The sequence below is a fragment of the Echinococcus granulosus genome (assembly GCF_000524195.1).
Source record: "Echinococcus granulosus chromosome Unknown EG_S00250, whole genome shotgun sequence".
Lineage (NCBI taxonomy): Eukaryota > Metazoa > Platyhelminthes > Cestoda > Cyclophyllidea > Taeniidae > Echinococcus > Echinococcus granulosus.
Window position 1 is genome coordinate 39251 of NW_020170630.1, and position 16054 is coordinate 55304.

General features: G+C 38.5%; 1 protein-coding gene across 1 annotated transcript; it reads left to right on the top strand. All coding sequences in view use genetic code 11, as the record gives it.

The window, feature by feature from the left end:
• Positions 1-34: 34 nt before the first annotated feature.
• On the top strand, positions 35-15242 carry EGR_10679 (hypothetical protein; the record flags this gene model as incomplete). The annotated part of the gene is made up of 11 exons (XM_024499928.1): positions 35-139; positions 4023-4135; positions 6259-6373; positions 6863-6926; positions 7383-7493; positions 8250-8359; positions 10436-10544; positions 12013-12123; positions 12880-12989; positions 15066-15174; positions 15226-15242. 11 exons carry the CDS (start codon positions 35-37, stop codon positions 15240-15242), a joined length of 1074 nt encoding a protein of 357 aa, XP_024345662.1.
• Positions 15243-16054: the final 812 nt, after the last annotated feature.

The following is a 16054-nucleotide window of genomic DNA, read 5'->3' on the forward strand; positions in this document are numbered from 1 at the left end:
CGTTGAAATTGACCGCTATCTGCATGGACGGTCCATGCATCCTGATTCTGGTGTCTCTGTCGCGGAACCACCCCCACTGCTTGCCAAAACACGAGTATCATCAACCTCTGCCTTCCTCTACTGTCCTGATAGTGAAACCGTATTTTGAACGGCTGCTTATTAACCCGGAAGCACCTGATATTATCAAACACAGTAAAGGACAACACGTAAGATGCTTCATCAGCAAGATAAAATGACTTTATCAAGTATTTTCGACTTATTTAATTGTGGGCTTGAGTCGATTCTGTTTGAGTGATTGCCTCAAATCATTTACTCTCTTACCCTGTTCGGGAGGCGTAAATCACTGCCAGGGGGAACCACCCCTCACCACACATTCCCCTATTCTAACTTCTGATAAAATCGCTATTTATAAGTGTGAATGTATAATACAAATGCGGCGGGGAGCTAACTGATGTAGTATTGCAAATTTTGTTGTTGTGTGTGCACAGACATTACTGAGACCCGGCTAAAATAATCGAGATATCTAGAAATCGGAGGAGTGTGCACAATACTCGTGGCTGACTGCTGGTTTGGTGATTCACCCAGATAATGTCACCTACGACCCACATCTCCTTTTGTCTGTAGTGGAAAACACCAACCGTCAAACTTGCCTTCATGTCCTCATCGCATTACTGCACAGGAACTCGCCGCATTTCATTCAGTAAAAGACATGTATTATTGAGCTCACCCCGGAAACGATATTATTAAACCTGCATGTAGGCTTGCTAATGTGACACTAATGCACGCAGTACTAAATTATTGAGGCTTGGATTTAGTGCCAAAAGTCAATCCGCTCAAATTCTTGGTGGAAATATCCTTATTCTCAGTCAGCTTGATGAATATGAAATAAAGCCTTTTTGGGTTTACTTTATTTTCCAGAAAACATCACTTCCAACACATCGGTGCGCAAAAAACTCCATCGCTGATTACTTTAGTTAAGCAGCCATATCTTCCATATTCTCTTGGTTTAAACTGTCCAGTCCATTGAAATTTATTTGGAAACGAATATCACGACAGCGCTTTTATGGTCGTGAGCAAGTCATTTTGGGATTCTATGCTTGACATATTGTTTATGTAATTTGTACAAAAGCTGAGTTCAATTTCCTGAAGCGGGAGTGCAGCGTTGTGGTGATGAACGAACTTTCTTGTCATCGAAGGTAACAAAATTCGATCCTACAGATATTAGTCCGTGCGGAAGAATGCAAGCAGGCTTTAACTGCGGCAGAGCGTTTGGATGTTCTGCCACACATTCTTGCAGTCGCACATCCACTCAGCAGCAGAGCATTTTAACCCAATAGGGGTTCCAAAGATGACGGAATGTATTAACCACCTTGATCTCTACCAGTCAGGCACAGCATTAGACGCCTACTTTAAGCTAACCGTAACCATAACGCTACCGCTGATTAATGTCAAGGTGGTGGGGTGGCACGAAATACGAATACTTCTGGGAGCACGGTGAACAAATGTGAGCGTTTGAATTCTTCTATTAGTAATTGTATGTAGAAGGTGAGTCAAGGCAGATTTGAGTTTTAGCATCAAACCAAAATGTCTTGAGGTGATTCAACTTAATCTAATTCACTTGTGATAGTCAGTATGCCCGGCAATTACCACTCCGCCTCCTGACGTTGGTCATTTTATTTTCAACACCTCCATCTCGACAAATCCTTGTCTTTTGTTGGAAAGTGTATTCTCACCACAAATTAATAAGTAAAACATATGAAACATGAATTCTCATGCATCATGCATAATGAAGGTTAATTTGCAACAAAGGTACTAGTAGCTTGGTTAGGAATGCTATAGTGTCTTTATCATCAATCGAAACTAAGTGTCATGGCACACATCCCTCCATCCGTAATACCCGGGTTTTGTTTATCTCCTTAATCAAAACTCTGGTTTGGACATTTGCTTGTAAACGTTTCCTTCATGCTATGCCGATGGTGTGATTTAAACTGCAACAGCTCCTCCGATAAAACCTGCTGTAGAAGGCCCATTTGTGCACTTTATGTCTTTTCTTTTTGTCTGTGTTGGTCCAGCCAAGTCTCGTAAACACTGCAACAAATCCAAACTGTAATCGCTGCTTCTGTTCCACATTTTCACTGCGATATGACCGTTTTGTTTATTAACATATTTCTATTTTAAATTAGTGGACATAATAAATATTTCCATGCACCCTGCGGGCACAGTGCAAATCACAGGTGCTGAAGCGCATTCGCGAAATAAACACTAGCAAAGTACACATAGGCTCCGATCTACATTTGCGGCGGTTTAAGTAAATAAACAAAGATGTCTACTAAATGGTCACTTTCTAATAATCCACCCAGAGATTTACCTTCTGACCCATTCGGATGCCGAGAGTGGGAGTGATTGGTGACGCGGGACTTGAGCACCGACACTCAAGCCATTTTAATTCTCATCAAAATCTGCCTCATTACTGATCAGCCTGACGGATTTAAATCGGGACTTTAAATAAATCAATTTAATTTCCTAAAAATGGTTACGGGTATGGCGGTACCGCAACAGTACATCCCAATTGCTCCAGTATTTCGGCCACATGCTTCACGTTCCCCTAGTTCAAGCTGTCCAGTTGGCTAGGCCTTCTTCAGGCAAAAATGTCGTGTTAACTCATCCATATGAGGAAATATACTTTTTAATCTTAAATCTAATGTATGGCTTATGTGATTTTTTAAGAAGCGGAGACAAACTCCCTGGCGAACTGGATTGATGTTCGAGTAGTTAAACCAGCGGAATCTCGCAACAAATAAACGCGATAATGTCAAATTACCTATCGCGACATTCACTATTAAGGCTTGAGCTGCCCACGCATGGGATCTCATCTTTGTAATCGTAACCAGTACAAGCCGAAAAGTGGCGGCTCAATTTTGGAGAAATTTACTAATTTTGTTGCAGTGCTTTATCAGTATTTGCATTTGTTTTCAAAGTGAACTCGGGAATTGTTCCCCAGTAATTCACAGGGGTGGCTATCAGTGGATCTGCCACACAAATTGGGACGGTACTGCTTCAGAACATTTGGATTTTGTTTATTTTAGCTTACTAGACAGTAAGATTTCAGCGGATGTAAGAAACGAAACATGTCGTAGTAAAGTTACTTCATTTGTTTTTTTTAGACAAAAGCAGGCAAGTTGCATGCCTTCTACATGCCAGTTCAGTTCATCCTAATATTTGCTTGAGGGTACAACAATAGCGAAGGAATTGACATAATGATAGTATGAGAGCAAAGGTCATAGAAGGGCCGCAATATAATCAAATACTTAGTGTCGTTTCAATTGCCAAGTGTTGGCTGGTTTTAACCTTTACACTTCCACTTTGCTTCAAATGAAGGTTGCTCTGAGGGGTTTTCGAATTGGTTGTCGCAAATGCAACGAAATTTGCAGTGACTCACCAGAAAGTATTGTCCTTTGGCAAGAAAGCAGTGTGGATTGAATGCAAACACAGTTTAATAAATGAATGAATGAATAAAGGAATGGATCATCTAATCAGATGAGTTTACGGATTGCCTGGACCCACAAATAAATTTAGCTGATTTGCGTCATTGGTAAAGCTATAACAAGGGTGATAATTGAGTAAGTAATTATAAGGCTTAATGACGATGGGATTAGATCTGCTGTTGGCTGAAAACACGGAATGTGGCTGAGAGTTTACAGCTGAGGTGACTTTAATAACGTCTGATTGGCGAATTTCCATGGTCTATGCCATCCATGGCGAAATTTTCTTCTTCAGCTGCATTAAGCTTTGCTAATCAGTTTGAGATGTCTGAATAGCTTCCCTCTCAGATGGCTTGGTAGGCTGCCACTACCAACACTACAGTAAGCCTAGTCTTCTCTGAAGTCATACCAAACACAGCAGTAGGAAAGGAGATTTGTTTCTAGTAAGCAGAAGGGCTGGGTATTCATGAACATTGCACTAGTACCACGTTGCCAATTGAAGCTCGGGCTATAGAAAATGAACACCTCACTGCCCTGCAGGACTGGATTGGACTGGAATTGGTTGACCTACCGCCAGCTGTTCCCCATTTGAATGTAATGGGGCAGCCGTGCTACTTAGAACTGTGTAGTAGTGGTGGTGGTAGTTGTGGTGTGTAAGTGGGCTAAGCCAAAATGCGTAAGTCAACAAGATGAGGCTCCCTTGAATTCGCGTTGACTAGTATGTAAATATGATGAGTTGACATTGGAATCAGGCGAATTTTCTCTTGTTGCCTCCAAAATCCCCCTATCATCACAACCACAACACTAGTTCTTAAGTCAAAATATTTGTCTAATCGTTTGAGAGCAAATAAAAGCACTAGTGGCGTTGCCATCGCATTTGTACGCTGATGTAGGTGGTCTATTATCTTAAAGTAAGGCCTTGAATGAAAAAAATTTCTCCGTTTGCTAGAAACAGGTAAATAATTTGGGAAAATTATAACTGCTTCGCTTTTCCATCCCATTAGGGACCTACATCCCCATTAAAGCCGGTTCCCAAATGTATCACTTTAATGTTAAAGAAGTAGACATTTGATTTGGATAGCTAAATCTCCAAAGCCTCACAGACGAAGGAATATGGAAGTTGCGTTTACCCAAAGATATTAACATACCTCTTAACGACTTTAATGGAACCAGATTAGAATGAGCTTAATTCTGTGCCTGTATGTGCATTCTCTCTTTCCCCTTTTCCAGCCCATGCTTCAAGTAGCCATCCGGATACTTTATAGGTCGTTAAAATTACTAAAATGCGAACAAGTAGGCAAGGTTGAATAAATACTGAGGAACTAGTGTAATAGGTTTAGACTTTATTTCTTCATTCACGGTCTTCACATCCTTGGAACAAGTAGACGAGCTGGATGAGGACAAATTTTATTGAGTAGCGATTATAAAAGGATACCAATATTTTAACTTTATCGAGCTTGGGGATTATTTTCTCCACGGGATCCGAAGGTATCCGTCCAGCACGAGGCCCGTATGTGCTGACCGCCTCTTACCTAAAAGATACATCTAAACAAACAGTAATCCTTTGAAATCAAGTTATTTATTTAATTATTTTGAAAGTCATCCTACAAACAATAAATGGTACATAAAACTGCTCTGGAATGTTAATCTTTTTTGAGAGCTTTAGAAGTTTTAAATTTCACAATGTAGTTCTTTAAGGCGACAAACTCTGGATCAATCGAAATCTCCGACCTTGCAGTGATTGCCGACACAGAACAGAAACCACGGAGAATAATAAAGCCAACTGTCGACAATGGGAAGATATATATATAATCAAACGATATTTATTCTATTTATATCCCGGAATAGACAGGATCTTCATCCTGGATTTCGGTCGCTATCTTGCAACCCCGAGAGTCAAGTCATGGTATTTCTGTTGACAACCCACGAACTTTCTATACAATCATTACTGCCATGAGCTCGCAGACATTTCTGGTGGCATTAAATGATTAATAATTTTTAGTTTCCAATTAGTTAGGCACATAGAGCGCCATTAGACTTGATGATTGATACAAATTGAAAGGGGGATTATACACCCTCCTGCTTTTGCGCACTTAGACAGACTGTTTGCCCAATGCGCTTACCGCCTTAATGGATGAACCAATGGCAATGCGTATTGAAGCCTCGACCTTCATGAACATACAATCTGACAATCACCTAGCTAGTATGAAAAGTTATTCAAACTTCAGACGAAACTTCGTTGGTCCACGATGCTTTACCCGGCAGTTGTAATATTTGTAGGTGAGACAGTATTCCGTAATTTCACCTCCTTTTATTTGATTATTTGCTAAAATCGAATTAACTTCCTTTAAAATACACTTTTCATTGACCGATTTTGTTTCTGATTAACTTTAGAAATTTCTCTCATTTGTCAGGCCCTCGAAGCGAAAGTGATGTAAGTAAACTAAGGATTTTACTTAAGTAGCTGTAAATATTTAAAACTTAACGGTACTCAAAATACAAAATCTTTTGGATGCTAAAAATTGTTTTTTTGAGGATAAAATTACGTCTTTTTCCTTAAAGTGAGTGGCAAAGTGTGAGTTTGCTTGATTTCCTCTAGTGACTAGATAACTAACTTTAGAAAAAATTATTCTATTCCTGATGGTTTTGGAGTAGATGCCATCTGTTGGGTAAGCAGGTCCGTGTTTATCAATTTTGACAGAAAGTATTACCGGAGAAACCCCAAGTTTAACTGCCGCGTTTATATAAAATTGAATTTTACTTTTAAATTTTACAGCATGTACAGAAGCACCTTCTGTGACAGTCGAAATTCACGCAAGACAATTTGCACCTTCAAAATGGACACCGATGACTATGTCAACATCACCTACCCTCTGGGTTTTGCCATCGAAGTGAGAATTGATGACATATGTAAAGCGCAACGTTGGTATTTGAGACTTAAGGCGGTTGCATCCTAATGTTTAGATTCTACGTAACCCCATGACCACATATCTTATTTCATTACGCTTTGCTTACCCGAACAACTAAACTTTTGGCGGGTGGATTCGTGGTTAATTAAGTCTTCTATGTAAATCAGGCTGGTGAACCGCATTTTAGACTATTGACGATCGGAATTACTTTAAGCGGATGAGGCGATTTCATCATCTGCTCTCTTTACTTCAGTAAATTTCAAGTTATGTATCTATTTGAGTTTAAGACAGGTAAGCACATTCGCAAACGTCTGTGGAGAATTGACTCAACACGGATAAAAAGATGCATACCAGTTTCACAAAATACTTTGCTTTATCCAAATTAACTGAATGAGTGAAATCTTGCGGTTTTTGAAAATTGTGCAAAGTGGTAAAAGCAGGACGTTCATTTTGTTTTCTCCTCATTTTGAGCAAACAATTCCAGAAATGCATTCACGATGTAACGCCTCCTGCGAATTGTGCGCGAAGGAAACGGGTAGGTGCCCCTCGTTAAAATTTGTCACTTGTACATGTCTCACAAGGTAATCACTGTTTCATTTTGATTTCGCTGTCGTTTTGGAAAATGGGCGATCACACTTGTTAGTTAAAAATCATGTTGACGTATTTTATTCTGCGGATGTCATTCATGTCTACAAAATTTTAAGAGAATTTACGAATGGCGCAAATCATGCACACAGACTGAATCAAGTTTTCGATGTATCAGCAAAATACTAAAAATATCGATAATATCGGTGAAAATTTGAGGGCTTTAACTCTCAAATATTCCCATTTTTCCATTCACTGAATTAGTAGATTGCAGTGATTGGTTGTTTTAGCTTAGGTAACCAGTTTTAAACAAGTTAATAAGTCGGTATGATTGGTTGATGAACCTGGAAGATGACAAGAGACTGAAATGGGTGCTTTCTGTCCTTTTTCTTTTTACTTCAATAAGGCAGTAGTGAGTTCACCATGGAGGGGACCTTCAATGGCGCCGGCATAACTCGAATAGTCTTCTCCGATGGCATTCAGCAGGCGACGCTCTTTATCAAAAACGCCACCGATGGTGTGTTGGAATTTCTTTCTGCAAAGATGCAGCTCTTTTCCATGCATTCCTGAAAATGGGTCGTCCCTATGCACCGGCGTTAGCTGTTAAATGTGGTTAATAGACATAGCTCTTCTTGCTAAAATTTCTTTACTGACACGGTGCAAAAGGCACATTAATTTGTGACTGATTTGCCTCTCTTAGTAAAAAATTGAACCTGTTTCCTTACAATATGCTCATTTGTTAGAATGCTAAGAGCGAATGAAACAGTAACGTGACATTTATGGCTCTACATAACTTTTGTATTGTTGATTAAAAACACCGTACCAATAAGTAACATTATTTGCAGATTTCGTTAGAATAAATCTTAAATTTGGCAATCAGATTTCAAAAGTTTGTGAATCACACCATCAACGATGTTGTATATGATGCCACCATTTTATTACGGTGGTTAAGTAGTGCACGATACGTTCACAGTAAAGTGACGGGGAATTCGCTAATCTCGCACATCTTCAAGCTGTATTTCATTTCGAAAATGGACTTATAGAACGTAGAAGTGTTTTTATATGGCGCGTTTAACAATAAGTGATGCTACAATGAACATTTATCATAATTCGTGTAGTGTCAAATTAATGACAGCTTCCTTTTTTATTTACTTGCTTAGTCGTGATTACAGCTATCCGTTTATTTCAAAGCGGAAGTAAAAATAGTTTAATGCACACTTGCATGATTCCATGCCCCTTTGAATCCACAAAATGCTTGTCTTTTCGTTTTTAGTTGATCCAGTGATAACACAAGAAGCGAATGTGACAGATCCGGCAATACTGAAAATCACAGATTACGAAATCGAAGCTGCTACAGTTGTCTCTTTGCCGTTTATTACCAAGGTAAGGCGGCCTGCATTATTAAAATTACTCACCAAAAGGGGTACTTTGCTGCCAAACAACAGTTGCCCTTGCTGTTCTTTTCAGATGGAAAATGCAAATTATATAGTATTTTTTCTTAAATAGCGAGCCATTTCAGTTGATTTTAAGTGAAAACTTTATCCAATTTGGGAAAATGGTAAAATCTAATCTCTTTCCTAGAGAAATAAACCCACCTCAGTTGTTCATTTCTATCAAATATTGAGGCAGTTATCAGATATTGTGGGTGTTAATTTATTTAATCTTTAAAATGCCAACATTCTGCATCATTTGACTAGAGAAGAAAGTTTTAGTCTGCCAAATTAAGATAAAGGGGTCGTGTTTCTAATATCTGTCTAAACGAATTTAAAACGGCCTTATAGGCTTAAAAATGAGCCATAAAATACAGTGCTAACTTCGAATTTAATCCTTTCCTCTGTCTTGAGAAAAATACTCATATGCTGCAACTAACGCAAGAGTCATGTTTGTATGAATTGTAGCGGTAGTATTTACTGGCCACGTTCAAGCCAATCAGAAGCGTAGTTAATCAAAGGAGACCAATTAATGGTAGCAATGCTCAGCTTATTTATCATTTTTACGAGAGGTGGCGCACTACTAAAGTTGTATGTCGCTTTGACTAGACCACTCGACCATTTGAATCGGGTAGATGGCAACCGTATCTGGGGTGGGTGGTCATGTTCTGGGCTAGTCTTTTAAAAGAACAAATTCACACATTCCAGCTGCTATGCCTCTACAACGTAGGCTTGGATGTTATGAAAGAGAATTATGTCTGACTATCTTGCACAAACTGTTAATGGTGTTATGAATTGACAATTAGCTCTAATCATTCAATGCGTGGATCAAGGCAAAACCCCATTTATCAACTGCGCGATCATTTATTTGACGCTTTTGATTGGAAAACAGCACTTTAACGAAAAAACTAGCACTTCAGACCAACCTCTGGTCACCAACATAACATATCCGATTGTCAACCACTCCTGGAGTGAGAGCATCTTTGAATTTTCGCTAGGCTGCCATTAATAACCAGAAAGGACATTTGAACTGCTATTTTTTGCTGTGATGCATGTTTTCCAAACGACGTCACATCCTTCATGTATCTGGGTATCACTGCATCAGAAATAAAAAGAAGGTCCCGTAGGCTGTTAGCAGAAGTGAAATAAAAATCACGCTATGGCGCTGAGGTAGTGACTTCGGTTAAGGAGCATGGAAAACCCACTTTGATAAACGCGCATTATCAGAAAATGTCGTTCTATTACAGACTCCACCCCTACCTTCATTTGGGGAACTTTCTCTCTGTTCTCCGCATTCATCCCTCTGCGTTGACCATTATACCGTAGTTGGTGCTTGAAAAACTACCTACAAGCTAAGAACTATGAGCAAAGACGTTTTCGCTCTTAAAGTCGAAAACAATTTTTATCCAAACATCATATGTAAATCTTATGTACTTCAGTGTAATCTGCTGCTGGGCTTGTTTCATTCAAGGTGCCTCGATGCTCTAGAACGAGCATGGTTCATAAGTCGCTCTCTATTCGTAGATACATCTAAAAGTCAAACATAAGTAGTTGAAAGCTTCAAACCAATCGTTTTTGAGTCATCTCAATTTGATATCGACTCGGTGGTTACTAATCCTATTGTGTCGCGCAAGACTCAAGTTAACACCCAAAAGTGGAGGTGGCTTAGTATGCCTTTCTAATTCACCTATCTACAGCATCGGCTTTCCTCCATCACGTTCAGGTATTGGCACATGGCCAGTGAAATATAAACTGCCACCCTTTAAATTGTTGAAGTCACCTACTGCAGCTACTAGCACAGTAACAAGTCATCAACTGAGTCGCCTTAAGTTATACAAATTTAATTGAACATGTTTGAAGAGATTGGTAGGCCTTAACAGCAATGCAACTGCGTCAATCTCGAAGACTGAAGAGTCTGGGTGGTAGAATATAATGGTAAAGCCAACATTTTTAGGCTAAATGTGTTTGAAAATTGCAGCAGAGTGTAATTTAGAATTCATTAAGAGTGTGTCCTCCCTTTTTATTTCAGAATCCTACAGCAACTGCCTATGAGGTAGACAAAGCCGTACCCAACATCTTCGGCCTGCCGACCTATGCGGACTGCAAGTATAGCTACGTGTGCATAACAAAAACAGGTGGTAAGTGTATATATGTAGGTTTGTTTATGTGTATATTTTTAAATACGCTAGCCTTTCTGCAAGTTTGACTATATTTAAGAATTTGTAGTTATTTTCTTCGCTATAGTCTAAAAGATTTTAAAGCTATAACATAAACCATCGTTCGGAAAATTATTCAACAGCATTTCGAAAGCGTGAAGACGTTAAAGATCAATTGGATTGTTGCTTAGAGAGGGCAGTAGACAGGTCAATCGCCAGTTCTTTTCTTGTCCATAAAAAAAACTTTCATATCCTCAGAAAAGATTGCGTCAACCAAGTTGAGGGCGAGATTACTTAACAAAGTTGGCAAAACTTTAAAAATGGAAATTGTAATATTGTTTTGTTTAGCTTTTTCATTCAATTTTCACTTTAAATGTCAGATTAACTTCCGGTGTCTTGCAAAAACTGCTTAAAAAGAGTGTTTTAAAAGTCTATCAGGAGAATTGGTAGATGGCTTTGCTGCTCAAAATCACATATTAGTAGAAATTCAAGCCTTGTTATAAATAAAAGTTGTTAAGGCCAACAATGTTTAGAAATATTCCTATTCAAATTATATTTCCAAACATAAGTTTGATAGATATAGCACGACAATACCATTTTTTGCCGATTCGTTATCATCATCAAATTAAAAATAACTGGAAGGCAATATTTTCGACGAATTTATAATTCCTTCAAGGAGAATATGCACCACTGGATAAAGTAAACCGTTGAGACTACATAGTTACAACTCCACTTCCTAAAAAAAGGGTGTGTAAAATGGTTTTGCAAAGCGATTCTAGAAGCAGGATTATGGAATGTACTGACATTCAACTCTGCCAAGAATAGATTCTAAGGAAACGCGCAAAAGACCTGCTGGGATGGCTGCGGTTTTTGAAAATTGTGCAAAGTGGTAAAAGCAGGACGTTCATTTTGTTTTCTCCTCATTTTGAGCAAACAATTCCAGAAATGCATTCACGATGTAACGCCTCCTGCGAATTGTGCGCGAAGGAAACGGGTAGGTGCCCCTCGTTAAAATTTGTCACTTGTACATGTCTCACAAGGTAATCACTGTTTCATTTTGATTTCGCTGTCGTTTTGGAAAATGGGCGATCACACTTGTTAGTTAAAAATCATGTTGACGTATTTTATTCTGCGGATGTCATTCATGTCTACAAAATTTTAAGAGAATTTACGAATGGCGCAAATCATGCACACAGACTGAATCAAGTTTTCGATGTATCAGCAAAATACTAAAAATATCGATAATATCGGTGAAAATTTGAGGGCTTTAACTCTCAAATATTCCCATTTTTCCATTCACTGAATTAGTAGATTGCAGTGATTGGTTGTTTTAGCTTAGGTAACCAGTTTTAAACAAGTTAATAAGTCGGTATGATTGGTTGATGAACCTGGAAGATGACAAGAGACTGAAATGGGTGCTTTCTGTCCTTTTTCTTTTTACTTCAATAAGGCAGTAGTGAGTTCACCATGGAGGGGACCTTCAATGGCGCCGGCATAACTCGAATAGTCTTCTCCGATGGCATTCAGCAGGCGACGCTCTTTATCAAAAACGCCACCGATGGTGTGTTGGAATTTCTTTCTGCAAAGATGCAGCTCTTTTCCATGCATTCCTGAAAATGGGTCGTCCCTATGCACCGGCGTTAGCTGTTAAATGTGGTTAATAGACATAGCTCTTCTTGCTAAAATTTCTTTACTGACACGGTGCAAAAGGCACATTAATTTGTGACTGATTTGCCTCTCTTAGTAAAAAATTGAACCTGTTTCCTTACAATATGCTCATTTGTTAGAATGCTAAGAGCGAATGAAACAGTAACGTGACATTTATGGCTCTACATAACTTTTGTATTGTTGATTAAAAACACCGTACCAATAAGTAACATTATTTGCAGATTTCGTTAGAATAAATCTTAAATTTGGCAATCAGATTTCAAAAGTTTGTGAATCACACCATCAACGATGTTGTATATGATGCCACCATTTTATTACGGTGGTTAAGTAGTGCACGATACGTTCACAGTAAAGTGACGGGGAATTCGCTAATCTCGCACATCTTCAAGCTGTATTTCATTTCGAAAATGGACTTATAGAACGTAGAAGTGTTTTTATATGGCGCGTTTAACAATAAGTGATGCTACAATGAACATTTATCATAATTCGTGTAGTGTCAAATTAATGACAGCTTCCTTTTTTATTTACTTGCTTAGTCGTGATTACAGCTATCCGTTTATTTCAAAGCGGAAGTAAAAATAGTTTAATGCACACTTGCATGATTCCATGCCCCTTTGAATCCACAAAATGCTTGTCTTTTCGTTTTTAGTTGATCCAGTGATAACACAAGAAGCGAATGTGACAGATCCGGCAATACTGAAAATCACAGATTACGAAATCGAAGCTGCTACAGTTGTCTCTTTGCCGTTTATTACCAAGGTAAGGCGGCCTGCATTATTAAAATTACTCACCAAAAGGGGTACTTTGCTGCCAAACAACAGTTGCCCTTGCTGTTCTTTTCAGATGGAAAATGCAAATTATATAGTATTTTTTCTTAAATAGCGAGCCATTTCAGTTGATTTTAAGTGAAAACTTTATCCAATTTGGGAAAATGGTAAAATCTAATCTCTTTCCTAGAGAAATAAACCCACCTCAGTTGTTCATTTCTATCAAATATTGAGGCAGTTATCAGATATTGTGGGTGTTAATTTATTTAATCTTTAAAATGCCAACATTCTGCATCATTTGACTAGAGAAGAAAGTTTTAGTCTGCCAAATTAAGATAAAGGGGTCGTGTTTCTAATATCTGTCTAAACGAATTTAAAACGGCCTTATAGGCTTAAAAATGAGCCATAAAATACAGTGCTAACTTCGAATTTAATCCTTTCCTCTGTCTTGAGAAAAATACTCATATGCTGCAACTAACGCAAGAGTCATGTTTGTATGAATTGTAGCGGTAGTATTTACTGGCCACGTTCAAGCCAATCAGAAGCGTAGTTAATCAAAGGAGACCAATTAATGGTAGCAATGCTCAGCTTATTTATCATTTTTACGAGAGGTGGCGCACTACTAAAGTTGTATGTCGCTTTGACTAGACCACTCGACCATTTGAATCGGGTAGATGGCAACCGTATCTGGGGTGGGTGGTCATGTTCTGGGCTAGTCTTTTAAAAGAACAAATTCACACATTCCAGCTGCTATGCCTCTACAACGTAGGCTTGGATGTTATGAAAGAGAATTATGTCTGACTATCTTGCACAAACTGTTAATGGTGTTATGAATTGACAATTAGCTCTAATCATTCAATGCGTGGATCAAGGCAAAACCCCATTTATCAACTGCGCGATCATTTATTTGACGCTTTTGATTGGAAAACAGCACTTTAACGAAAAAACTAGCACTTCAGACCAACCTCTGGTCACCAACATAACATATCCGATTGTCAACCACTCCTGGAGTGAGAGCATCTTTGAATTTTCGCTAGGCTGCCATTAATAACCAGAAAGGACATTTGAACTGCTATTTTTTGCTGTGATGCATGTTTTCCAAACGACGTCACATCCTTCATGTATCTGGGTATCACTGCATCAGAAATAAAAAGAAGGTCCCGTAGGCTGTTAGCAGAAGTGAAATAAAAATCACGCTATGGCGCTGAGGTAGTGACTTCGGTTAAGGAGCATGGAAAACCCACTTTGATAAACGCGCATTATCAGAAAATGTCGTTCTATTACAGACTCCACCCCTACCTTCATTTGGGGAACTTTCTCTCTGTTCTCCGCATTCATCCCTCTGCGTTGACCATTATACCGTAGTTGGTGCTTGAAAAACTACCTACAAGCTAAGAACTATGAGCAAAGACGTTTTCGCTCTTAAAGTCGAAAACAATTTTTATCCAAACATCATATGTAAATCTTATGTACTTCAGTGTAATCTGCTGCTGGGCTTGTTTCATTCAAGGTGCCTCGATGCTCTAGAACGAGCATGGTTCATAAGTCGCTCTCTATTCGTAGATACATCTAAAAGTCAAACATAAGTAGTTGAAAGCTTCAAACCAATCGTTTTTGAGTCATCTCAATTTGATATCGACTCGGTGGTTACTAATCCTATTGTGTCGCGCAAGACTCAAGTTAACACCCAAAAGTGGAGGTGGCTTAGTATGCCTTTCTAATTCACCTATCTACAGCATCGGCTTTCCTCCATCACGTTCAGGTATTGGCACATGGCCAGTGAAATATAAACTGCCACCCTTTAAATTGTTGAAGTCACCTACTGCAGCTACTAGCACAGTAACAAGTCATCAACTGAGTCGCCTTAAGTTATACAAATTTAATTGAACATGTTTGAAGAGATTGGTAGGCCTTAACAGCAATGCAACTGCGTCAATCTCGAAGACTGAAGAGTCTGGGTGGTAGAATATAATGGTAAAGCCAACATTTTTAGGCTAAATGTGTTTGAAAATTGCAGCAGAGTGTAATTTAGAATTCATTAAGAGTGTGTCCTCCCTTTTTATTTCAGAATCCTACAGCAACTGCCTATGAGGTAGACAAAGCCGTACCCAACATCTTCGGCCTGCCGACCTATGCGGACTGCAAGTATAGCTACGTGTGCATAACAAAAACAGGTGGTAAGTGTATATATGTAGGTTTGTTTATGTGTATATTTTTAAATACGCTAGCCTTTCTGCAAGTTTGACTATATTTAAGAATTTGTAGTTATTTTCTTCGCTATAGTCTAAAAGATTTTAAAGCTATAACATAAACCATCGTTCGGAAAATTATTCAACAGCATTTCGAAAGCGTGAAGACGTTAAAGATCAATTGGATTGTTGCTTAGAGAGGGCAGTAGACAGGTCAATCGCCAGTTCTTTTCTTGTCCATAAAAAAAACTTTCATATCCTCAGAAAAGATTGCGTCAACCAAGTTGAGGGCGAGATTACTTAACAAAGTTGGCAAAACTTTAAAAATGGAAATTGTAATATTGTTTTGTTTAGCTTTTTCATTCAATTTTCACTTTAAATGTCAGATTAACTTCCGGTGTCTTGCAAAAACTGCTTAAAAAGAGTGTTTTAAAAGTCTATCAGGAGAATTGGTAGATGGCTTTGCTGCTCAAAATCACATATTAGTAGAAATTCAAGCCTTGTTATAAATAAAAGTTGTTAAGGCCAACAATGTTTAGAAATATTCCTATTCAAATTATATTTCCAAACATAAGTTTGATAGATATAGCACGACAATACCATTTTTTGCCGATTCGTTATCATCATCAAATTAAAAATAACTGGAAGGCAATATTTTCGACGAATTTATAATTCCTTCAAGGAGAATATGCACCACTGGATAAAGTAAACCGTTGAGACTACATAGTTACAACTCCACTTCCTAAAAAAAGGGTGTGTAAAATGGTTTTGCAAAGCGATTCTAGAAGCAGGATTATGGAATGTACTGACATTCAACTCTGCCAAGAATAGATTCTAAGGAAACGCGCAAAAGACCTGCTGGGATGGC